Here is a 26128-nt window from a genome sequence, read left to right as displayed (position 1 = left end):
GGCATAAAAACTGCCATAAATATACTGTCATGACAAGTGTACAGTCAGTGCTTAGTAAGTCAAAGCTATGAGCCTGATGTATTCATAAACTTGATGTCCAGAATATATAGTGTAAGATAGCAAGTATAAGGCCTCCCAGGCATTCTGGCCAGTGCTACTCTGCCTAGTCATTACCCATGGTCCTCTATCCTGCCCTGTCTGAACTCAGCTTTACAACATTTCTCAGTGTTGTTGTGGGCAGCTGCCACCAACAGTTGGTGTTGGCACAAACCAGAAGATATTTACAGCCTCCATAAATCTCACATGATATAAGGAGATATGGACAAATAACTGAAGCAGCATTAACAAATGAGCTGAAAAGAGGTAGATTTATAAACAAGGAAAACAAACACAAAAGCAAAAACAAAGCATTTATTCTTCATATGCACGGAGTGAACACTTGGTTTCATATTCATCTTGACCCCTGTCATCTTTGCTCCCATAATCTAGGATATCTCCCTTACCTCACATTTCTGCTCCTTCTGTACAAATATTATTATGACATTCTTTTCACTAAAGCTAAACAACTTTGTGGCAAAAAGCATTTAATCGCACAAATCTTCTAACTAATTGAGAAACATTTGTACTCAGGAGTGGATGCTAGTTGGAAGGCCTATGCAGGGGCATCTTGATGAGGAACGGTGCAAATATTTTATTGCTCATAAAGGAGGTTTTGCAGGACAGAGGAATCAGGAGCAGCAAGAAGAGCTTCAGCCATTTAGATCCTGTGTGGGAGATTAGAGTAAGTTCCATGCAGGAAGCTGAATCACTTGACTTTCCAAGTTGTCCACCTAAACACTTGCTGATAGATGAATTGACTGGCGCATGTAGGTTCCTTGGGTACCAAAGAGTACAGGAAAACCAAGGAGGAGGGTACAGTTAGAGTGGGGAAGGAACCCAAAGTTTATGTTTATTTACTATTTCTCTGAGCAAGGTATTTAACATCTCCAGGACCACTGGAGACAGGCAGCACCCCTAAGGAAATAGGACATCAGCGCACGCTCAGTAGACACCAGCCATGGGGGCTAACCATACGTGGTTAGTAAAGATGGAGAGCACGTAAGGGTCCGAGGAAGATTGTAGGAGACTTCTAGAGTGTGCAGAAGAGAGGGTGGTGAAGAGTGGCAGGTGGTTTAGAGGATGGAGGCTGGGATGGGGAGGGCAGCAAGCAGGAAGCTGGCTGCAGCAGACCTGTGAGCCAGAGAGCCATAAAGACCCCACGGGTCTTCCACGGGAACAGAAATGGGAAACGGTTCATCCGATCCTACATGCTTCCGAGCACGCAGTAAAACACACCAGGAAGCAGGAGAGCAAGCTAAGAGAATGCACCTGCAGCATCTCAGAGCTGTAGTCTATGGTGTAACTTACTCTCTCAACAATCCATCAAGAGCGCTGTGACTGCGGTCGGTGAGGATGGGACCCTTCTGACACGGGGAGAGGTGGGGTCACTCGGGGAAGGAGCTGGGCTTTAATGCCCATGGATCTGCTTTCCACACGCAGTGCCTAACCACCCCAAGAAACGGCCACTCTGTTTATTCTTCTCAACCCACTTTGGCAGCGTTTCAGGCAATTGACAAGGACAGTGCAAACACCCTCCAGATACTCTTCATGCAAATTCTGTGCATATTGGAATTTTACTGCTGTTTGTCCATCTCCTCTATACAAAATACATACTCCCTATGTACACACACACCCATCCTATGTATACACTCTCTCGATGTACACACCCCCCCATGTATACACCCCCCCCCTAATTTCCTAGTTCTGAATATTCAGATGCTCTAGATGCATTTCTATCCTGGCAATGAGCACACATACAGGGACAAAAATTTTGTTCCTAAAAGCCACATTCCCTAGCCCCGCCCCCCGCCCGTCCCCCCCAAACAAATTGCATTTAAAAAAAGCCCACTGTCCTGGTGCTGGGCCTGTAATCCTAGCTACTCAGGAAGCTGAGATCTAAGGCTGGAGGCTCAAAGTCAGTTGGAAATGGAGCTGTGCTCAAAGTGGTAGAACACTAGCCTTGAGCACAAAAGCTAAGGGACAGTGTTCAGGTCCTGAGTTAGAGCCCCAGGACGGGCAAACAAACAAACAAACCACCAAACAAACACTTGAGGATACCTGGGCTGGAGGAGAATTCACAGTCATCTTGGAATACCTTTCTGTTTCATATAGTAAGGAAGGGCTCAAAAACAATAACCTAGCCAGGCACCATAGCACATGCCTATAACTTTATTACTCGGGACCGCTACCCCTGTGCCATGTTCTCTTATTCAGCCCTCTGCTCCAGGTACGAGTGGTTGAAGCACACAGTCAAAAGCACTATGGCACAACTTCCATCCATCTCCTGCTTAGAAGCAGTTCCCCCATGAATAATTTCCCGCCAGCCAGAGGGGTAGCAACAACTTGCCGAAAGCCCAGGTCCCTCCTTCCCTCCTTTTCTTCTCCTTCCCTCCTCTTCTCCTCTCCTTCTCAAAATATTATTTGGATCTCACAAAAGCCAAAGGGACTGCATTCCCAGTATATTGTTGAGCACTGGATTCCTAGAAACATCCAGGGGGCTTTTGTGGAAAGTAAATAATTGAGCCTGGCTTCCTTGAAACAGCAGAGGGGCTGGAGAAGAGGGATTGATGAGCCACCTTCCCTGAGCAGCATATATTCTTGATGGTGGCCACAATCGTTCAGCGTTACTAAGCCTTTACCCTATGACAAGGACTGTATAGTATACTGATCTATAGGCCCTCAGAGAGATTTTACAGCTTGGCCCGAGTCTTGGGTCAGCTGCATATCAACAGGATGACCTTGGGAAGATTGCCTCCCTTATGCATAAAGACAGTCACAAGCACTACCGAGCTGAACAAAGTAAAGAGAAATATGTCATGACAGCAGCCAGGGACCACACCAAAATGAGCACGTCCCCTTTCTCATTGTACCTCATATTCCTCTGTGTGGGGGGAGGGGAAGGGAGGGTAAGTGCCAATCAAATGATCACACAGATGCCCATGACCTTGCCGCTCTGGCAAATGGCCATCATGGTGAACACCACCATGTGAGTCTTTCAGAGACTGGATGCAATCCATCATCAGCAGATTTGGGCTCCCTTATATATCATTCGGTTATTCTAAGATCACCGAACTTTGTGTCTCGTCTCATGTGTGAAATGGGAAAGAAGATAGGAAAGATGGTGGTGTGTCACAGATCCATACACAGCAAATTCTCAAAAGTACCTGCTCAGGAAGAACAATCAATAGGTACAAGCCAATATCTGTATTAGCCAATAGGTATTACTCGTTATTACTGTCATGGTGAGAGCCATGTTGGTGTCAGGGTCTCCTGCAGGTGAACAGCTCGGGGAAGTGAGGGCAGGAGACATTGTCCCCTCACCTTGACCCCCTACAGCCCTTGTGCACATCTATATCATATGTTCCTGCTGGCCGTCACCTGGAGCCCTCCTCAGTGATTTCCTTTAGATTGTTCAGCCATTGTGCCTGGATGCACTAAGAGCCAGATGTGCTTGGAAGTCATTACGCCCTCTAGGTGCTCCACTCCCTGGTCACTGCCCCTCAGATCTCCCCAGAAACCACTTCCTTTGGGAGTCCTGTTCCCAATCTAGGTCACCCAGGAAGACTTGCTCCAGAGAGGCCAGGCTGGGCTCTGCCTGGTGCATGCAGCAGAATGGAAGGAAGCCAGCAGGGCAGGAAGGCAGCTGCAGTGACCAGTGCTCCTGGGGGGGGAGGGCAGCCGTGGAGGAATAGAAGTAACTGCTGGCCTGGGTGGCCTCAGGGCTAGAGGATTGGGTGGAAGACTGGGCCTGATGAGACCACACCTTACAGCATGTGGAAGTTCAATGTACAGAGCTAAGTCTTCCTGTGAGAGCCAGAAAGTCACAAGACAGGGGTCAAGGAAGCCAAGGTACAAAAAGTAGATGGGGACAGTGAGTCCCTAGAAGCAGGGGGGAGCTGACTGTAGCAGTCCAGGTGAGAAGTTTGTAGTAACAGCCCATGAGGAAGACACAGCACTTCTGTGCTGGACACAGAAGTAAATGGACTTGAACATTCAAGCAGCAAAAACTGGCCAATTATGCTGTAACTAATGAAAACGTTTTGTCATATGAAACACAATGAAGAGGGAAAAAATCTGTCATGTATTTTTAAGGTTTTATTTTTATTTTCAGAGAATTCAAAGATATACAGATGAAGTTTGACAACACACAAAGATGGGAAATTCCAAAATAATTTTACAATGGAGAGAGAAAGCAATTACTTATTTTAGCAACATGAAAATGTTCATTGAACTATAACGTTATGAGTGCGCACTTCAGAAATACTCTAAAAATATAAGCTAAAACGTAAAATCTTTGCCAAATATACAAAAATATTTAATATGCATTGAGAAAAAGTATTAGTAAAACATATGTATGAATAAATCGTATGTAAACAATGTTTTAAGGTTTGGAAGTGTTGCATAAATTTGTGTATTTTGCATTTATGAATCATGTTTTTCCAAGAAGTTCAGATAACAAAGGGACAATAGTTAATTTGGCTATTTGTTAGTATTACAGTTGCCCCATTGAAGAGAAGAAAAAGTTAAGGCATGGAGAGCTATTTTCTTAAAGTCATAATGAGTGTTTCTAAGCTATGACTGAACTTTAGAGCACTGTCCGGTACTGAGATCCTAAAATGAATTTCAATATATCTTTATATAAAAATATGACTAAAAGTATGACTGAGCAAATCCACTAAAATACACAGGCACACACATACAGAAAAAGATGAATGAAAAATTTCAAAGTCCTATGATCAAATGATGCTACTGTAAACCACCAACGTATTCTTATATCAGGAATTCTGACTCCTTAAAAGAAGAGATAGTCTCTACTTTCTCAATAATGTTCGATGCAAGAGACATTAATATGCAGATTGATGAGGGGCTAATCAATCAACATTTAGCTTAGCTTACATATCTACAAGGTATTTCCCAAAATATTACATGAAATAAAGTTACAATAAGTAGATTTCCATTAGTCCCAAGCCCCTGAATCTTTAGCTCTACTAGCTCTTTTATTCTGAAATGTAAACTTAACTCTCAAGGATTAAAAAGTGAACTTGGGCTGGGCACTGGTGGCTCATGCCTATAATCCTAGCTACTCAGGAGGCTGAGATCTGAGGATTGTAGTTCCATGCCAGCCCAGGGAGGAAAGTCTGTGAGACTCCCATTTCCAAAGAACCACCAGAAAACCAAAAGAGGAGCTGTAGTTCAAAGTGGTAGAGGCCTAGCCTTGAGCAAAAAAGCTCAGGGACAGTGCCCAGGTCCTGAGTTCAAGCCCCAAAAGTGACAGAATAAAAAAAAAATAAAAGAACTTGGAAGGCAAGTGCAGAAACATAGAATAACCTTTGCAAGACTTGACAGCAGTGCCTCACTTTGATTTTGTGTCATGAAGAAGAAAGGGTCCATGAGCAACTCCATGGGAGGGGGGCACTAGACGGGGCGGGTGTACAGGACAGGGAGGTGCAGACAGCGCTGGCTCCCCGCCCACTCTGCTTCTCTGTGCAGGATGTGGTCTGTAAGTACAGCCACCAGACACTGCAGTTTTCACCGCAGCTGTGTAGGAAAGAGGTTAGGAGCCCTTGGTCCTTCCTAGGCTGCCACGTGCTCCGGGTTCCACGTTTGTTTTCCATTGATGCAGAAGCCACAAGCACCATTCTTGCAGGAAGGTAAACATTGCTTATCTTGATCTTGATGAACAACAACATCAAAAAGAAAACCTCTGAAAAATTATAGTAACACCCCAATTATATATCACGGGAAAGCATTTAAATAAAAGAATTTATTAGCAAAAAAAAAAAAGGTTGAGTGCTAAAACACTAATGAACACACCAGTTATCTCTGAGTATCTCTCAATGAAGCTAGACTTCTTAATCGCCTGTTGGTTGAGGGGCTCAGAACTGGTGATGGGAAATGCAGGGGGAGGCCTCATTCAGGATGCTCACCTCACCCTGCACGTTGCTACCACCAGCCACCTCTGCAGGCGCCCTTCACTTGCAGCAGCCCAGCCTGCAAGTCCCGGGCAGGGCCGAATGGGTAGAAAGATGGTGGCTGAGCCTGTGACTTCTACAAAGCCACATCAGTAGGGATGTCATCATCCCTAGAGCGTTCTTGGGGGCTGAGTTTGAGTCACTTCCCTCATTCTGAATTTTTCGTGTGTGTGTGTGTGTGTGTGTGTGTGTGTTGTGAGGACATATGTTAGCCCAGTCCCTGGACTGACAGGCTGATGGCTCTATTAAGGAAGGGCTTACTCAGGACAGGGCTCAACTGGTAGCAAGGAGATGATTCCGTGGTAATTACTTAGACAGGAGCTGGGACCGAAGACAGAAAAGAAAAAGTTGGGAAGAGCTGTGAGGACTTCAGAGGTGTTAGTAATGTCACACCATGTTGTAATAGTGTTAGGCTGTATTTAATACAGACTAAACATGTAACCATATTTACATTTAAAGGTGGTAAAGCAAGATCCAATTGGCAAAAGAAAGCCCACTTTATTAAAAAATTTAAAAAGCTTCCTATAAAACTATTAGGACATAGCCTTGGTAGGCAGAAGAATGGTCTCCAAATTCAATGTTTAATCCTCAGAGCCTGCGCAAGTGTGGTCGTACAAAGCAAAGGGGCTGTGCAGACGAGATGGGGACTTGGAATAGAGCTCATTCATTCATTCTGGGTAAAGCTTGTGGGAAAAGGGAGGCGGGGGCAACATGGAACTAGAGATCAGAGAGACTTAGCGGGTCATTGTTGGCCACAAGCCAAGGAACACAGTAGCCTCTGAAAGCTGGGGTGACAGCACGAAGCTGGTGGCAATCAGTCCTAAAACCAGAACCAGTTCTGCCCACAGCCCAGGGGCTGAGGGAAGGAAATACATTCTCCTCCTACAGCCACTGGGAAGGAATGCAGCCCGGCCAGCCCTTGCCTTTCAGTGGTCAGAGCCACTGGAGAAACAGTGGAGTGTGTTGCTAACCCACTGACAGTAACTTCTCACTGCAGCTGTGCAAAGCCAAGCCCCTCTACCCACACGTGCAGCAGGATCAGTTGTGGCCGTGGCCATTTCTCAAGGAAGCCGCAAGTGGATATGACAGAGATTGGACACCCACAAATTCGTCAGTGTCAACCAGCTCGGTCCAGAAAGCTCAGCCACCTCTGCTATCCACACACCCAGATCCACAGCCAACGTTTATAAGCACTTGCTTGTAAATCCTTAGCCCAGCTAAGGATTTCTACTCATTTCTGGGACAGATCCTATGTTGGCCTGTGTTTTACAAAAGGAGGCAGAGAGGCGAAGTAGCTTCTGGAGGTCACCCGTGGGAGGGGCGGGGGGGGGAGCAGACATAGATTCACATCCCAATCTGGCTCACTTCCAGGCACCTTGCAGGGGCAGCAAACACCCCAGATACTCACCCAAGCACGCTATCGTGGGACAAAGGCGATGGGGAGCTCACGGCCAGGCACCAGGATGCCCAAGTGCAGAATCTCCACAGGCTTGTGGTCTGTGGCCACAAGTTCGTATTTGCGAACAATCTGGAACACACAGACACGAAAGAGCGAAACTAGCCCTCCTCCTTCGGCCGTGGAATGGCAGGAGGATGCCTGCATAAAACCCACCTGGATCTTACCCGGCACAGCGCCAAGTGGAGCTGGAGTTCGGCCAGCCGGCGGCCGATGCACATTCTCTTCCCCACGCCGAACGGGAGGTGTGCGAAAGGATGGATCTTTCTCTTCTCTTGAAGCCAGCGCTCGGGTCTGAACTGATCTGCATCTTCAAAATTGTCTTCATCGGACCCCAGCACCTGAGTATTTAGCATCAACACTGTCTGAAACATAAGTAGATGATTTTTAAAATAATCAGAAGAGAACACTTGGCTGGCAACATTTGTAAAGCTGATCATCTTAAAAAATGTCAACGACATGGTATAACCCCTATTTTCACTGTATTTGATGTTGGTATAATTTGGGGAGCAGAAGGGAAAAAACAAATTGTTTAAATAGGGATACAGGTGGATCCATTGCAACAATGAGATGTACGAGATGCTATGTTGAAAAAAGAACTTTACAATTTAGGTAGGGGGGTGGGTGTAGTTGTGGAGATGGGAGGGAAGGGATGGTAGGGGAATAACAAAGGAGGAGGCAACAATGCTTGATAAGAAGTGTACTCATGACCTTGCTCATGTGATTGTAACCCCTCTGTACAGTATTTTCACAATAAAAAACTTATTTAAAAAATGTAAACTAGTGGGAAAGAGGGAACAGCTGATACTATGCGCAAGGAAAGAAATGTACATATCACCCGATGTGGAAGAAATAACTGTATTGTCAAAGCTCATAGAACTCATAAACTTGATAGACCATGATAGACAACTTGCCCCATGAAAATTAGAATGTGTTTGTCACTTTCACTAAGCATCACTAGCCCACAATAATGTGAAATTTGTAAAATTATATAATCACTTAGTCATAATAAAGAATTAAAAATGTAAACATAAGCCACAAATATGCAAGAAGGACAGATGGTTGCCAGCATACATTGAGTGCTCAAAATATTCTGAGTCATTGCTGGGCTCCTGTGGCTCACTCCTGTAATCCTAGCTTCTCCAGAGGCTGAGATAGGAGGATGGTGGTCCAAAGCCAGTCAGGACAGAAAAATCTGTGAGACTCTTACCTCAGCAAAAAGCCAGAAGTGAAGGTGTAGCTCAAGTGGTAGAGCACCAGTCTTGAGTAAAAAAGCCAAGCAAGAATGCAAGGCCCTGAGTTCAAGCTGCAGATTGTCTCACAGATGCACACACACACACACACACACACACACATAATTGAAACATTTTGCAGCCTATTTTCACAGCAACCTCCTTAGAATATGTTGTTTTTCTCCTACTCTTACAGATGAGGAAGTTGAACTTCACAGATAGTCACTGGAAGCCACACAGTTCAAGGTGCCAACAGGTCCTGGGCTGTCTCCAGGGCCGTTGTTTATAGTTCTGTATGGAGTAATGTGTCAGATATGCACTGTGCGTCATGGATTTCTGAACTGTGGACCCACAGAATTGAGACCTATTGCTCTTCTTATCAGGGAATCTGATGAATATTTAAATATTTAAATATTTAAATATTAAATATTAAATATTTAAATATTTAAAATGCTATAACGTGCCGAGTATACAGATCATACTTACTCCTTTGGGTAAAGCATAGTCACCCAGGACTGTGGTCTTATCAAGAGTTCGAGTTGTAAATGGCACACTGGGGGTAATCCTAGAAAGAGGAAGTCAGTCATAAAGATGGCCACTGAACACATTCTGTCTGACCTTGCAGACTGGTTTAGATAATCTAGTACGTGCTGTACATGTTCATACTTAAAAAGAACATAAGCGGGGCACCGGTGGCTCATGCCTATAATCCTAGCTACTCAGGAGGCTGAGATCTGAGGATCGTGGTTCAAAGCCAGCCCAGTCAGAAAAGGCCGTGATACTCTTATCTCCAATGAACCATTCAGAAAACCAGAAGTGGCACTGCATCTCAAGAGATAGAGCACTAGCCTTGAGCTGAAGAGCTGAGGGACAGTGCCCAGGCCCAGAGTTCAAGCCCCATGAACAACAACAACAAAGAGAGAGAGAGAGAACATAGTCAAAACTCTTCACAAAGTAGTCTTGCAGTTTTCTCTGTAACACTCACACCTTGTGTACCTTTTTTCTTATCTTATTGCATTGGATAAATCCCCAGGGCAAGGCTAGCAGTCACAGATACCAATGTATATGCTTTTCATGCTTTTTACTGGAAGCCTGATGTTTGTTCTATGCATCTCTCTTTCCTTTGTGAGGTTAGAACAGTTTCTTTCTTATTCTAAGATCCATCAAGTTTGGTTTTCTAGAAAGTGTGTATAAAGAATCCTCAGTGAGATAAGGCACATAAACGGTGATTTTAGAAATGGAAAAAAGAAAGAAAACTTTCACTGGACATTTTATACAAACAAAAAATGAAGACGTGTCTATTTTACTATTTAACAGTATGTGTTCTAATCTTTTATCTCAAATTCTACACTGTGCTCTGCTCTTTGTCAGTGTTCATGGCCATTAGAAAGGTGTTGTTATGAACTAAAGGGAAGAGCACTTACTTTCCAAGACGCTATAGAACTTGCACAAATGATTTAGGAAACGCGTGATGGAAAGATGTGTCCAAAGCTCTTCATCCCAGTCTGCTAAATGTTCATAATCGCCCAGTGTGAGAGCGGGACTTGTGCGTTCTATGTGTTTTAGGGAACATTTTCCCAGTGTTTCTGGTGACCTAGACCCATGTGCTTACCTCATAGATTCCTTCAGGCAGGCCTTCAAGTAAGGCATTTTCCTCAAGTCTTCTGCCCGGGCCACCTGGTTCTCAGGCAGTATGCTCTGAATTTCCTGAAGAAGTCTTTGTTGCGTGTGAGGGTTTCGAGATAGATTGTAGAGCACCCACATCAAGCTGTTTGCTGTCTGAAAGCCACATGGACACAGATTTGAGTTCTACAAAGAAACTATCTTAAACCTCTGTTAGGCGAATTAAAAAGTGGTGCCTGGCACCTTGCTCTGCAGATATGTTGGAGCTTTGTTAATTTACTTTACCTTAAACAAATCTCACAGGTAAAAATGTCTGATTAATTTCGCAGCACTTCTCAATTCAGCCGAGCTTATTTCCCGAGGGAATCAAAATGAAATTCTTTAAATACATTCTTTAAATGAAGAAAAGTGGCTGCATTTGGGACATTTAAAAATGAGAGTGACACAATGATTATTTGAACACAAATGAATGAGAAGGGAGCTACTGGATTACAATATATCCATGTGGGGGCTCCGCTAGCATCTCCCTGTCAGGAGGAAGGGTCTTTGCTACTCTAGGGAATGGAGTGCAACAGCCCTGGCTGTTTTTTCCTTAGAATCTATGACCGCCAAATACAACTTTTAATGTAAAAAAAATTGGTGGTGTGTAGAAAACTAAAGCTAGATCCTTATATATCACCCTGCACCAGAATCAACTCCAAATGCATCAAAGACCTTGAAGTAAAAGCAGAAACCCTGAAAACATTACAGGAAGGAACAGAAACTCTAGGTCTCCTTGGCACAGGCCGAAATTTTCTCAAAATAGAGACCCAGAAACAATAAATCCAAGAAAGTTGGACAAATGGGATTGCATGAAATTGCAGAGCTTCTGCATGGCAAAGCATATCAATAGAAAGCCCATGGATTGGGAGAAGATCTTCACTAGCCATACAACGGACAAGGGTCTCCTATCTAAAATATACTTAGAACTAGAAAAACTAAATCCCCCAAAGAAACAACTAAATCCTCAAAGAAACAACTGCCCAGTAAATAAGTAGGCTAAAGACTTAAAGAGAAACTTCTCTGCAGAGGAAATAAGAATGGCCAATAGACACATGAAGAAATGCTCAACTTCTCTAGCCATAAAAGAAATGCAAATCAAAACAACGTTGAGAGTTCTCCTCCCCCCAGTTAGAATGGCTAGAATCAAGAACTCTAATAACAACAGATGTTGGAGGGGATGTGGCCAGACGGGAACCCTTCTGCATTGCTGGTGGGAGTGTAAACTTGTTCAACCACTTTGGAAAGTAGTATGGAGGTTCCTCAAAAGACTCCACATAGAGCTCCCCTATGACCCAGCAATCCCACTTTGGGACATTTACCCAAATGATCACAAACAGGACCACACTAAAGCTACCAGCACAACTATGTTTATTGCAGCATTATTCACCATAGCTAAGATATAGAACCAACCCAGATGCAGCTCAGTAGATGAATGGATCAAGAAAATGTGATATGTATGTGTGTGTGTGTGTGTGTGTGTGTGTGTATACACACACACACATATATAGGAATTCTGTGCCTCCATCAGAAAGAATGACATTGCCCCATTTGTTAGGAAATGGGAAGATTTGGGAAAAAAATTATATTAAGTGAAGTAAGCCAGGCCCAAAGAAACATAGGTCCCATGGTTTCCCTTATTTGCAATAACTAGTATATGTCTAGGGCAAGCAGAAAAGGTCAAAAGCTATGTACATATGATCATATAAGATGATGCTAAACAAAAATGAACCCCAAGATAGGGACACAAGAGGTTTTTTCTTTTTCACTGTTGTTTTTAATGTAGTAGGTGATTTTTTTGTTTCTTTTGTATGTTCTTTCCCCATGCTATAACCCCTGTTGTCACTGTATTTGATTCTGGTGCCCTCCATCTTGTATATACATTTTTCTAATTTAGGGAGGGAAAGGGAAATAACAAAATGCTGAAACAAGGATATGAGTTGACCCATTATAACAATGAAACATACAAGACATTATGTTGAAAATGAACTTCACAACTTGGGGAGGGAGGGAGGAGTTGGGAGGTGGAGAGGGAAGGGTCGGTAATGGAAATACAAAGGAAGGGGTCACAACGCTCGATAGGAAATGGACTCATTACCTTACTCCTGTAACTGTAACCCTCTGTACAGTATCTTTACAATAAAAACTACTGTTAAAAAGTTGGTGTTGGTGCATGCTTGTTGTCTTAGCTATTCCAGAAGTGTGGACAGGAGGGCAATTTGAGGCTCAGCCTGAGCCAAAATTCACCACCTTATCTAAAACCAAAGCAAACACTAAAGCCTGGGGTGGGCTCATGTGCTCCTGGTTGAAAGCCTGAGTTCAGTCCCCAGTACCACCCGAAAATTCCACAGAAATGGTCCTGACCGATGACAGAGACAGATTCTTGCAGTTCAAGAAACCGCATGTGTAGGATGCAAGGACTCCTCTCTTCTGAGAGTCTCCCCCTTCCCTGGCATTTTGTTGTTGTTGTTGTTGGTCGTGGGGCTTGAACTCTGGGCCTGGGCACTGTCCCTCAGCTCTTCAGCTCAAGGCGAGCGCTCTACCACTTGAGCTACAGCGCCACTTCCGGTTTTCTGGTGGTTTATTGGAGATAGGAGTCTCACGGTCTCTCCTGCCCGGGCTGGCTTTGAACCGCGATCCTCAGATCTCAGCCTCCTGAGTAGCTAGGATTACAGGCGTGAGCCACCAGCGCCCGGCTAAAATATATATATATATATATTTTTTTTGGGGGGGGGTCCGGTAGTGGGGCCTGAACTCTGGGCCTGGGTGCTGTCCCTCAGTTCTTCAGCTCAAGGCTAGCACTCTACCACTTGAGCCACAGCGCCACCTCCGGCTTTTTTTCTTTTTGCTATGTGGTGCTAAGGAATCGAACCCAGGGCCTCAGGCATGCAAGGCAAGCGCTCTACCACTGAGCCATCTTCCCAGCCCCTTCCCTGGCATTTCTTTCCCTTTCAAATAAACCGGTTCTGTCTATATGGTTGTTTTGGGTTTTTTTTGTTGTTGTTGTTTTGGGGCTTGAACTCAGAGCCTGGGCGCTGTCCCAGAGCTTTTGTGCATAAAGCTAGTACTCTAGTACTCTACCACTTTAAGCCACGGCACAATTTCTGGCTTTTTGGTAGTTAAATGGAAATGAGAGTCTCACGGTCTTTCCTGCCCAGGCTGGCTTTGAACCGCGATCCTCGGATCTCAGCCTCCTGATAGGATGGCAGGCGGGAGTCACTGACACCTGGCTGTTTTTTAAAATGAAAATTTAAATGTATTTTTTGCCACACTCTAAAAAAATCACCACAAAAGTGAAAATGCATGATCAGGGCTTCATCCACCTGCAAAGACCCCTGTGTGTGGGGGGTACCCCAGCACGGGGCTGGTGCTTCTAGCCTCTGCTTCTGACAAAGGCCTGTCCCAGGTCCCAAGCCTGCTCTCTAAAGGCAACAGGAAAGAATCATCTGGTGGAACGAACCATCATGGCATCTAGACATGTCCTGTTTACCACCAGGACTCACAGGCACTTGCTTTCTGGATCTTTCTAAGTTAAGTCTTCTGCCGGAGGTGGTCCCTCTGTCCTTCCTCCACGGAAATGAAGGCGCTGTTTCTAATCACCAGGTCAGAGCCAGTGGTGAGTTAATATTTTTGGAAGAAGAGGCCTCCCAAGGGGGTTTCTTCATGGGAGCACAGAAACCACACAAAAAACTTATTCTGCAAGTCCTGTGACAGCACCAAATTACAGGCAATCAAAATCTCTCTGATCTTCCAAATGAGACTTTCACAATAACCAGGACCAAAAAAGAAACGGATCAGGTGTACAGCCCTATCAGTCAGGCCTTACCACAAGTCCCCAAGTGAACTCCCCATGCCCAGATAACCTGTGTGGCTGTCTGGGCCTGTGAAGAGAATGGCAGGCTTGGTCTCAGGGCCCAAGCTATCCTGGCCTGACCTCTTTCCTTAGCTGACCCTCCACTTCTTTCCCTCAGCAAAGTTGTTCCTCTATCCACCCAGCCAGAGTCCACGTGTCACAAACACAAATGGCCAGGTGACTTTCTGGCCTGAGTTCCCCTCACAGGGATAATGAAATCCACAGTGTCTTGAGAAGACTCTGAAGACCTGTGTAGTCTGCCTGCTGACTTCTCTAATCTCAGCTCTGCCACCATCCTCTACCTCCATCTGTCCCCAGTGCCTTTGCACCTGCTGTTGTTTCGTCTTCCTGAATTTATAGTTCTCCATTTCTCTCCTTCAGCAAGTATTTCTTGGCCAGCTACTGTTTCACAGCTCAGGAATACAGCAGTGGAGAAGAGCAAATCCCTGCTCTCACAGAATACCCACCAATAAGAAGACTAATAGATGAAGCTACGTGAGTCTGAAGGAAGGTTTGTGACCCAATAGGAAATGGAGTTTGCATAAGTCCTTGCCTTCACAGCCTCCTGGAGTAGGAGGAGGAACCAGAAGTTTTTGTATTGTGAAAGAGGAGATCATGGAAACATTCTGCCTGGAGATGTTTAGGTGTAGGAAATGGCAGATCTACAGGAATGTTTAAAGGCATCCTACAGTGAAAGCTCGAGAAGCAAATTAAAGGCAGCTAAAACGGCTGGATTTTGGCTTCATGGAGTCTCTCCTAAGAGTGCTGACTACCTCCCACACAGCATTTTAGCAGCTAAAAGTAGCTGGGTCATTTCAATGCAAATCGAGCTGTCCACCCAGACCCAGTGGCTGAAGCCCCTTGGGGGGGGCAGAGACGGGGGTGGGAGGCTGGTCTAGGCCCAGCCTAGGAGGGGAAAATGAAGTTTGAGACAACCCCATCTCAACCATTGTCTGGGTTCAGTAGCAACTGCCTGACATTCCCAGTGCCAATGGGAAGCACATGTGGGAAGATCACAGTCCATGCTGGCCTGGGCAGAAAGTCAGACCCTATCTTGAAGATAGTCTGAACATACAGGACTGGACATGTGGCTCAATGATAGAGCATCTGCCCAGCCAAGTGCAAGCCTACTATTGCAAATAATCAAAACTCAAACCAACAACAACAAAACCCAAGCGGTTCCAAACTCACTCTATTTTTAATTTCAAGGAAGAATACTATCATTGGCCTGAAAGATTGTATTTGTATTATTATTACTATTATTATTATTATTTTGCTGTCAATATTGCCAGCCACAGGTAGGCACATCAGGATAGCATGTATAATATCCTAAATATGTTTGGTTTAAAAACTCTAAACGGCCTCCCTAGAACATGAGGGTTCCTGCTTCCAGTTTTCTGCTCTGCAGTGGAACTGGTCAGACTTTTGGCTAGAGTTTGATCAGGAGCTGTCCAAGCCTCTGGGCTTTATGTGTAGGCCCCGCCCCTCCCGCTGCTGCCTGCCCAGCCAAAAGCTCCCTGGCTGCTGATAGAAAGAGGGAGCAGCAGGAGGGCTGGGTGGAATCATCTCCAAGAAAGCAGTTTATTTAGTGAACAGCCACACTTACCGTTTCCACCGCAGCCAGCTGGAGCTCTGTGACAGCCGCGTACAGTTCTTTCTTGGAAAGCCCGTGGTGGTGATAAATATTGCAGAGGAAATCAGTGCCAGGATGCTGGGAATACTTCTCTAACCGGTTATCGATACATGCCTTGACTAACAGGAAAAGGCGGGGGGGGGGGGGGGGGGGGGGGGGGGGGGGACAGGCCAGTTTAGCCTTAATCCCTTAAATCATCCCTGAGGGAAGGGGGGGGGGGAGGAAGCCAGGTGATACTTTAAACAAAGAAAAGAACTTATGGGCAGTTGGGGCGTTTTAAGACTCAAAGTCCTTCTTGAAATATCTGAAGCTTCATGTTAAACTGGCAAGGATTGATAATACCCTCATAAGGGAATCTTGGATGTCAAGACTCTCCTCCTACCAGGTATCTCCTTAAAATGGAGGTTGGGGGCTGGCCTGGGTGTTGGGGAGCTGGAAGTCTGCATTTCTAACAAGTTGCTGGGGAATGCAAGCACTGCCCTCGGCATTCATGTTGTGAGCAAGAAGTGAGAACTTGGGAAAGATGTTTGAGGGTTCATGCTCAGAATCAGAACTGGGATCTAGAACTGAACACACCCATGCATATTCATGCTACCCGTGTGCAAGTACAGTGCCTATGCGTGTTGGCAATCAGGTAAAATCTTTCAGCGTTTACAAAATCCCTTCTAGGTGCTGCATGTTGCCTTCGCTTTGATCCATCACACAAATAATCATTGGACTAAGAATAATCACCATAGTGATGATGTTAATGATGATGATGATGATACAGGCATGCATAGCAATTAGGCAGTAAGCCCGGAGGCCCTCTGTCTGGCTGCATGTGTCAGAAGTTATCAAGTGCCTCTGCTCTATCACTTAGGACAGATCAAAGGACTGTATATGTTTGCCTGAGGATAAAGTAAGTGTGCAATCCCTGATGTGTAGTAGCCATTGCTCTAACCGTGGGGAAACCGTGGTGTGTTTGTGGTCCCTGTCTGCCTCAGAAGCCCCCACACTAATCCTCTGTCCCTTTCAGAAACATGGCCACCCAGGGTGAAATGCATTGGCCAAGTCGTCACACACTCTTGCTTTTAATCAGGTTTAGACCTCAGAGAAGACGACAGAACGCTGCCTTCTGCCCTTTCCTTGCGATTCAACCCCATGCCTGTGTTTATAAAGCCTGGGGGAGTCAGGAGGGCCAAGGCTCTCAGCCAGGGTCAAGGCTTTCAGGTCAAGGTCAAGGCTCTCAGGTCAAGGTCAAGGCTCTCAGGTCAAGGTCAAGGGTCTTGGGTGAAGGCTCTCAGCCAAGGTCAAGGCTCTCAGGTCAAGGCTCTCAGCCAAGGTCAAAGCTTTCAGCTAAGGTCAAGGCTCTGGGGTCGGGAAGGCAGCCCTGCCTCCCGCAGCTGCAGAGCAGCGGGATCCTTTACCTGATCTGAAGATGGTGTCCCAGGCCCGGGTGTGGTCCTGCCAGACTCTGGTGTTGAGGCGCTTGTGCAGCTCCACGGGGGTGACCATCATCCTGCCGAACGTGCTCATCATCTGCGGCACACACGCGTGCGCGGGCGCTTGACATTGCAGCTCCGTGCGCACGTCAGTCAGCGTGCACGCGGGCCTGTCCCCGTCCCGCTGCACGTCAGCGTGCACATCAGCGTGCACGTCAGCATGCAGGTCAGCATGCACGTCAGCGTGCACACGTGGGCCTGTCCCCGTCCCGCTGCACGTCAGCGTGCACATCAGCGTGCACGTCAGCATGCACGTCATGCACATCAGCATGCACGTCAGCGTGCACACGCGGGCCTGTCCCGTCCTGCCGCATGTCAGCGTGCACATCAGCGTGCACGTCAGCATGCAGGTCAGCATGCACGTCATGCACGTCAGCATGCACGTCAGCGTGCACACGCGGGCCTGTCCCGTCCCGCCGCACGTCAGCGTGCACGCGGGGCCTCTCCCGGTCCCGCACGTCAGCATGCACATCAGCGTGCACCCGGGCCTGTCCCCGTCCCGCACGTCAGTGTGCACGTCAGCGTGCACGCAGGCCTATCCCGTCCCGCACGTCAGCATACACGTCAGCGTGCACGTCAGCATGCACGCGGGCCTGTCCCCATCCCGTCCCGTACGTCAGCATGCACGTCAGTATGCACGTCAGCGTGCACATCAGCGTGCACGCGGGCCTGTCCCCGTCCCGCACGTCAGCATGCACGTCAGCGTGCACGCGGGCCTGTCCCCGTCCCGCACGTCAGCGTGCAGCCCGTCAGTGGACCCGCCCTGTCACACCCCGCTCGTGGAAGGTCAGAAGTCCCAGGGAAAGACGTTCCGCCGCGCAATGGAAAGTGCTGGACTCGGAGTGGGAGGGTGGCCTCGTGGGCTCCGTGGGGTAACAGCGTGGCCCCGAGGGGGCATCGAGACGCCAGCCTCACCGCGGCGAGGACCCGGCCACCGAGGGGGCGGGCACGCCGCCGAAAGGGGCGGGGCGTCGAGCCCCACATGGTGAGCTGTCGAGACGTGATTGGACAGTGGGCATCTTGGGGGCGGGGCATGCATGACAGTTGGAAACCTTAGATGAAACCGTTAGACCCGTTGGAGTGGGGGAGGGGCGCAGGGTTCGGAGGGGCGGGGGGAGGGTAGAGAGCGAGGACAGAGGAGGGCGGGACAGCGCAGGGGAGAGCGGGCGAGGGGCCAAGGAAAAGCCTTCCCCTCCGGAGGCCCGAGCCGGAGGCCGCCCCCCGGAGGCCCGAGGCCGCGGCCGCCTCGACTCCGGGCGCCCAGCCGCGGCCCCTTCCCCGCGTGGACAGCGCAGATCTGCTGCTGTAATGGCGCCTCGGTGACTGCCCGCTGTTTAGGGGTCTAACGGGGCGCGGCGCGGCCTAGCTCGCCTGAAGCCCTGGGTTCGAGTCCTCAGCCCCACGTGCACAGAAGCGGCGCCGAGGCCCAGGCGTGGCCGCTGGCCTTGGGCCAGAGCCGCTCAGGGCGGCGCCCAGGCCCCGAGTTCAAGGCCTGGGACCGGCAAAACAAAGTGTGGGGCAAGAACAGCCATGACAGCCACGGCAACGACCCAACTGTGAACACAAGGAAGAAGCCGAAGGGGAGGAAGGGAAGAGGGCGAGGAAGAGGAGGAGGAGGAGGAGAAAGAAGAGGAGGCCCAAGAGGAAGAGGGTGGGGGGGGGAGGAAGAAGATGAAGGAAGAAGAGAAGAAGGAAGTAGGGAGAAGGGGGTGAAGCTATAATTTCATAATCACTTTGATCTCTAATCATCTAACCTCAGTCATCCCCAAACCCACATCACAGGGCTATAACTATCCATCACCTTAAACCTTTCAAAATTAAAAGTCTAATTTTTCACTTTGTTTCACATGTGCTGACCATTGACCTGGAGAGCCTAAAATAGCTATAAGATAAAATCTTACATGGTTAAGAATAACCTTGCCTAAACAAAAGAACAATGGATGCACCGTGATTCTTTATGATATGTGCACCCATGCATGTATGCGCATGAAAATGAATACTGAAAGTCAATGAACAACTATAGAAGTATAAGCTATGGGTTTCCTCAGGCTTGGAGACATTGTGGCATCTGCTAAGTTCCAGGAAACATCTCCACCCTGAGGGACACTTACTGTTTTGATGGCCGTGATGAAATTCAAGGCCTCTTCCTCTGTGTTCCTTTGAAGGAGCCCAAATCTCTTCTCATATAAGATGAAGCAGATACCTGTTATTCAAGGAAATCATCGCTGTTAAACAATCACAATGAAGCTGGAGTCTGTGAGTCATCAGCTATTAAAGACTTAATGCTATGTCTCATAAACACTTGGTCTTTTCTAAGGGGGACAAAGAGCCCCATGGTAAGTCCAAGAATATCTAGGAAAGGCAATCAGCCAGGGAGAACACTCTCTCCTCAGGGAGAGACACACTGCCGTGGGCTGGGTTGTCACAGAAAGTTCCAGGGCAGAGGTGTGGTGGGGTCAGAGTTCTGCCCTGACTCCGCTCAGTCCCTCATTGGCTTCTGCTCCTGAACATGCCCGCAGAAGCTGGCATGGGAGGAAGGGAAGATACAGACTGCATCCCCACTTACCTGTCCCCACTGGACTAGCACTGGAGAGATACCTTTTCCCCCATCTAATCTTTTTATTTAGACACCTCTTTAAAAATAAAATCTGTAACCTTTTATGTTAAAACCTTGTACTGACAGGAAAGTTGAAACAGTGTAATGAGTATGTGGATCTTCTAAATTCAGACACAGTTATCGTGAGCATTTGGCCACACTTCCTTTCTCACGAGGTGCGTAGTTGCTCAGCACTTGATCCACCGGGCTGTACGTCCCGAGTCATTTGAGAATAATGAGCGGCGCTGATGATTCTTCACAAGTAAATATGGTAGCAGTGACCTACTAAGAGTAATGACACCCTCTTCTATAAGCGTCATCCTAACAACACACCCGTATATCATGCAACTGACATGCTAAGCAACATACATGGTCCATAGCATGTCTACTACATCCCTTATTGTCCTAAAAGTTGTCTTCTGTTACTAATTCCTTTTGTGATCAAAGACCACCCAAAGTGCTGTTTGATCACTGGATAATTAGCTCTTGATTTGCAAAATGGGACACTGAGTGGCTGGTCTAAACTTGGAAAACTGAGAAGAAAAAAGAGTAACATAGCTTGTCAGACTCTATCTGCACTTTGTGAACTAACTCAATCCTGTAATCCTGTTCTACTTGTTGAGGTAGGTGTGTGTGTGTGTGTGTGTGTGTGTGTGGTGTACCAGTCCTGGGGCTTGAACTTAGGGCCTGGGTACAGTCACTGAGCTTCTTTTGCTCAAGGCTAGCATTCTACCACTTCAGCTGCAGCTCCACCTCCAGCCTTTTTTTTTTTTGAGTAATTTATTAGAGATGAGCATCTCACAGACTTTCCTTCCTCAGATCTCAGCCTCCTGAGTCGCTGGGATGACCCACGTGAGCCAAGGCACCTGCCATTGTTGCACTGTTTATCTCGAGATGCCTGACAGTGGATGTCTTCGGGGAGTGGAAGAGCTCTGGGTGGTCCATGGACATGTATAAACCTCCTAGTTGCTTATTTCCAGCCCATTCAAATTACAGTCATGATTCTGACTTTGAATTATTGAAAGCCCTCTTCTGTATGCTTCCCTTGATGACAAGTGGGGGAGTTATTGGTTGAAATGGGGTTTTCCTGACTTTCCACCCAGACTGGTGAAAAACCTTCCAAATCTCTGCTTCCTGCTCTGCTGTTCTTTCTTGACTCATTCAATCTTTTCCTTTACTTGTTGACAAAGTATATATTGCAATATGCCTCAAACAGAAGCCCAGGAGGAAGAGATGTTGCCTGTGTGTTATTTGCTGTGTCCCTAGTGTCTAACACAGGGCTTGGCGCATAGCAGTTGCTTGTTGAATGACTTCATAAACAATCCATAGTGCAAAACACAAATTTTAGTGCTTAAGAGAAAAAGCACAAAAAGGTCTTATACAGCCTTGTGGGCAGGGAGATACTGTAACAGGAAAGTCATCAACGGATCAACATTTGAACCTCCCCCAAACCACTTGCACAATTAAATGAATCATGCAGCCAATAAGTAGCTGCTAAAGATGGCTGTCCACCCTCGGCACCCTTTTCTAAGATTAAAAGGGTCCAAAGATAGAAAAGAAATTAAAAATGCTTAAAAGTGGGAAATTGGGCAGGAGAAATAGGTGAGGAGCTAGGGAATATATATATATATATATATATATATATATAGGTATATATATTTTTTAAACAAAAAAATGTCAGAAGTTAAAACTAGGAAGTAAGCTGAAAAAGCAGACAAGCTCCTCTCTCTTCATACCTCCTTTTTAATGTTAAGTGGCAAGATTAGAAGACATAGAAAGGGCTGTGTAAATCTACCTTCTCCTTTAAACTGATAAAAATTGGTAAAGGAAGGTGTGAAGGACCGAAGGAAGTCCTAAGGTCACCCCTGTTTTAGGTGGGCCTCATTCATCGAACTGTCCCCAAACCATTGTCTAAGAATTAGGGGCAATTGGACCTTGTGTATTCCACCCAGCTCTGAAAGAATAAAAGCTACAGATAGAAACCATCATTTTGAGTCTTGAAACTCTCATTTCCTTTGTAGGGACAGGAAATGTATCTCCCCCCTCATTTTCTATTTCTCTCTCTTTTAAACCTGTTATACTAAAATAAAACCTTGCCACCACTTAACAAGAAAATAAGTGAACTGGACTGTGAAGATGACTTACTTTCAAAGGACCATTTGTTCAGTTCCTTGTACAAGTCCTCAATGTGGCCTGTGGCATCAGAAAGTTCGTCTATTCTACTCATGAGATCAGCCAAGACCTGACCCAAAACAAACAAACAAATATGGAAAGTACATGTTAATGGCAGGGAAGGAACAGGAACGCATCCAGGCCACTGAGCTAACTGGAGGGTTTTCTGCATGGAGTATTCTTTGCCTGCCGTGTTATTCCTTGTGACTAGCCCTAACTACATAGTCTCCTTCTCTATCCGCCTATTCCCTGGCTGCTCTGTCCGTCCTGAGTTATTTCCTGAGCTCTTCCAGCAGCCACCCTGAAGCCTTTGTTCTAAAAGCAAGTCTGGGCAAGGTAAGAAAAGAAGGCTTTAAGTACAATGTGGGCATAAACCACAAGGAAGGAGCCAACCAAGGGAGCCCGTTGTGGTGGCAGCTCAAGGACAGGGCTACTCCAGCTAGCCTGAGGGCGGCATCTCCAATGCCACACCCTGGGTGGCAGCATCCTTCTGCCTTGGTGGATTGGTGGAGGTGAGCATGTGGTTGGCCTTAGTGCCAGGAGATCTGGACACTCTCTGTGGGCTCAACTAAATAGCTCTGTGACCTTGGGACAGTCACTTAAAATCTCTAGATGTCGGTCTCAAAACCCCAAAGGGTTCAGTTCACATTTGAGTGTAGGCCCAAGCTAGTCCAGTCATAGCAGCAGGTAACATTGCCTTTCCTTTCCTTTATTATGTAACAGAGAAAACCAAGCTAAGACACGCCAAGCCACTCGCTCAGGGACTGATAACTTGCGGTGCCAGGCCCTCTGAAGGTTGATCACAAAGCCTTTGAATGTATAACAGAAGGAAGACATTGCTACAGGCTTGTCGCCCCCTTGTGGTTCGTGTTGGTAAAGACAGTGTTCAACTACTGCTTGTTAGGAAACCATCAAGACCTGTCCACACTCCACTGACTGCTGATGGTCTGAATACATTCCATCCCATGTTTCTCTATCTAGCAGGCTGGTGGTCTTGCCTGGATATCTTTCTTCACCCACTTTGCTGTGTAGATGTCTATTCACACAGCACAGCCCAGACCAAATGTCACTGCTTGAGAGGACTTTTCAAGCATTTAACCTCAACTGGCAAATGATTAGGGAACAGAGGAATAGAAAAGGGGCAAGACTGGAACGTAAGCAACACTCATTACAGGATTATTTTTAAATGGAGAGAGGAATAAGGGCTCAGGGAAGGCGATGTGGATTGGAATGGAGAAAGAGCAGAAAGAGCAGACCCCCCGAATCCTCCCCCGCCCCCAACTCTTCCCCTCCATGTTGTAGCTGTGACTTGGAGGGACGTGAGTTTGCAAACCTCATTAATTTTGTTGTCCAGCTTCATAATTTCCACTGGCTTCATTAGTTTCTTCTGGAAAGCACTGCGGACCCTCTGCCAGTCCTCCCCTTCCCTGAGAGAGAAGCGGGAGTGTGTTTAGAATGGGGGAAAAGCAGGAACGGCTGGAGGCACCTCCAAGCAGCAACCTCTTGAACCCCAGAAGGAAGTGATGGGTGAGAATCTCCAGAGAAGAGGCTGGCAGGGTTCACCTTAGCGGCCTTTGCAGCTGGCTTGATATTAGGATGAGCTTCCTTCACGATGACCACCCAGAAGGTGAAGCCCAGATCACTTGGGCTTGGGGGCTTGGGGGCTTTTGATTGGCTCCAGTAACCTCAATGCCAGTCACAAGAATAGGCATGTGACCAGCTCCTGGCCCTCAACTGGGATTTGTTGAAGGCAAAACTGTCTTTCAACCTATTGGCCTGCGTGTCACACCTTGCAAACCACTTGAGGTGCAGACTGAAGGCATAAGGCAGAGAGAGTGTGACCCCCGCTGTGTGCTTTGGGGCACACAGCTGCAGATGCCTCACAGCTCAATATGCCAACAATTACATCTGCAAAAATACAGCTACTAGTCTAGAGCTCTAGGGGGGTGGGGTTGACAAAGTGCTATCTTGTTCAACGCTAATGATGCAAACAGCAGAAGCGTCCTCTGGCATCGTGGCATTTAGCCTCATTTAGAACGTGACCTTAGCCCCTGTCTCTCAGTCCAGCGTTGTCTGTAGACCTGTGTGTAACTTTGGGGGTCTTCTGAAAGAGTGGCCCCAGCAGACACAGAAGGAGTTCTTTTCTATGTTTGCATCTGGTCTTAGGGAATATTAAAGAACAATTGGTCTGCAAAGGACACAGGCTTCAGGGTCTCCCCAAGAGTCTGGGGGACCACAATTTGTCTCATCTTGGGGCCTTGCCCAGCAGCTAGAGAGCAAGCCAGTGGTATTGGGGACAGAACGCCCTCCCTTCCCCCTCCTTCTCTCTCTCCCCTCCTCCTCTCCCTCCCTCCCTTGTTTTCTTCCTTCTTTCCTTCCACATTCTCTCCTTCCACCTCCCCTCCCTCTCTCCTTCCTTCCTTTCTTCCTTCCCATCTCCCTCTCTCCCTCCTTCCCTTCCATCCCTCCGTCCTTTTCTTCCTTCCATCCTCCCTCCCTTTCTCTCTTCCTCCCATCCTCTCTCTTTCCCCTCCCCTCCCCTTTTCTTTCTTTCTTTTTTTCTTTCAGAACCTAGGGCTCTGCTTTAGCTTAGGCTCCTCCACCCAGCCCATTTGGTTGTTCAGATAGAACGGGTCTTCTGCCCTGCCTGGCCTCCAGCCCGAAGTCCTCCCTCCGGCCTCCGCATTCCGGGCTGAGCGGAGGCTTTGGTGTCTGCCCTGCACGAGGGGAGTCCAGCTGCCGGGGGCTGGGGACTCTGCGTCGGGCCCGCTGCCCGCGGCGGGCACTCACAGGATGAGCAGCCCGTAGGCCTCCTGGCGGTGGTCGCGGTAGGCCTTCCAGGGCTTGATCTGCAGGCGCTGCGGGTGCGCGCCCTCGGCGCGGTACGCGGCCTCCAGCAGCGCGGGCGAGCCCAGGTGCACAGAGTCGAAGGAGCCCAGCTTCATGCGGAAGATGTGGCCGTAGCGGCCGTGGTACTCGGCCTGCGCGGGCGGGGCGGAGCAGGGCGGGGTCAGCGCATCCATCCTAGGCGGTGGCCGGGCCCGGCTGCGCCCTCCCGGCGCCCGGAGCGCACGGAACATCCAGGAAGGGTGCAGTGGAAGCCCGGGGGAGCGCAGGGCCGGGAGGATGAAGGAATGTCGGGGGGGGTGCAGAATATTTACCAGCGTGTCGTGCTGCTTCTTCAGGCCCCCTTTCCATAGGATCTCCAGCAGGCTGCCCAGCAGGGGCCAGCTGGTGGGGCCGGGCAGGGCGCTCGCGTGCTGCGCCCCAGCCAGCGCCAGTCCGGGGCACGGGGGCGCGTGGCGCGGCGCAGGGGGCGCGCACGGCGTCGTCGAGGCCAGGGGCCTGGGGCGCTCGTGGACGCTGCGCAGCCGCCGCAGGAAGGCGGTCAGGGGGCGCGACCTGCCCATTGGGGAGCTCATGGCACCGGGGGCGCGGGGAGCGGGGGACACGTCTGAAGGCGCCGGGACAGGGCAGAGTCGTCAGGAGGTGCTGGGGGAGAACTGTGTGTGTGTGTGTGTGTGTGTGTGTGTGTGTGTCGGGGGGAAGCCCGGCTGTTCTAGAAAAGTGAGGCCGACGGGGGCCAGGAGGTGGGGTGGAGAGGGAGAGGCGCGCGCGGGGATGCTGGACGGGGCGGCCGGGCGATCCGGAGGAGCGCAGGGCGACTGCTCTGGGGAGGGGAGAAGAAAGCTGGTGCGGGTCCGCCTGGGCTCTGCACGGCGTCGGGAGCGCACGGCGGGGAGCGGGGCGCTGCCGGCTCTGGCGTGGCCTGCGCGCGGGGCCGTGTATTTATGGAGCCGGGGGGCCGCCCAGGTGGCCAATGGGCCGGGGCGAGCGGGGCTGGCGGACGGATCAGCGAGGTGAGCGAGGGCGCAGGCCAGGAGGCACGCGGGCTCCACCCCGGAGATCACTTGGGAAAGCGCGTCCAGCCCGGGTTCACCGGGTACAGCCCGGCCCGCTTGCACAATCGCC

At 48.3% G+C, this 26128-nt stretch overlaps 1 protein-coding gene across 1 annotated transcript; it reads right to left on the bottom strand.

The window, feature by feature from the left end:
- Window positions 1-5347: 5347 nt before the first annotated feature.
- LOC105991653 (1,25-dihydroxyvitamin D(3) 24-hydroxylase, mitochondrial) lies at window positions 5348-25865 on the bottom strand. Its single transcript, XM_013024322.1, has 12 exons — window positions 25318-25865; window positions 24947-25137; window positions 23490-23583; window positions 22130-22226; window positions 19500-19591; window positions 17314-17425; window positions 15881-16026; window positions 10372-10538; window positions 9246-9324; window positions 7695-7892; window positions 7480-7599; window positions 5348-5803 (listed from the first exon to the last, which is right to left on the bottom strand). Exons 1-11 carry the CDS (start codon window positions 25576-25578, stop codon window positions 7489-7491), a joined length of 1548 nt encoding a protein of 515 aa, XP_012879776.1. The 5' UTR covers window positions 25579-25865; the 3' UTR covers window positions 5348-5803; window positions 7480-7488.
- Window positions 25866-26128: the final 263 nt, after the last annotated feature.

Source organism: Dipodomys ordii, unplaced genomic scaffold (genome assembly GCF_000151885.1).
Source record: "Dipodomys ordii isolate 6190 unplaced genomic scaffold, Dord_2.0 Scaffold75, whole genome shotgun sequence".
Taxonomy (NCBI): Eukaryota; Metazoa; Chordata; class Mammalia; order Rodentia; family Heteromyidae; genus Dipodomys; species Dipodomys ordii.
The sequence above is the reverse complement of the archived record's forward strand: the minus strand, read 5'-3'. Positions and strand labels throughout refer to the sequence as shown.

Bases quoted from the DNA above. Each gene is read 5' to 3' on its own strand.
- LOC105991653 (XM_013024322.1), bottom strand. From the start codon at position 25,578: ATGAGCTCCCCAATGGGCAGGTCGCGCCCCCTGACCGCCTTCCTGCGG. The intron at 23,584-24,946 runs GTGAGTGCCCGC...CTTCTCTCTCAG, and splicing joins GCCTACGGGCTGCTCATCCT to GGAAGGGGAGGACTGGCAGA. The intron at 9,325-10,371 runs GTAAGCACATGG...TCCTCTTTCTAG, and splicing joins TGCCTGAAGGAATCTATGAG to GATTACCCCCAGTGTGCCAT.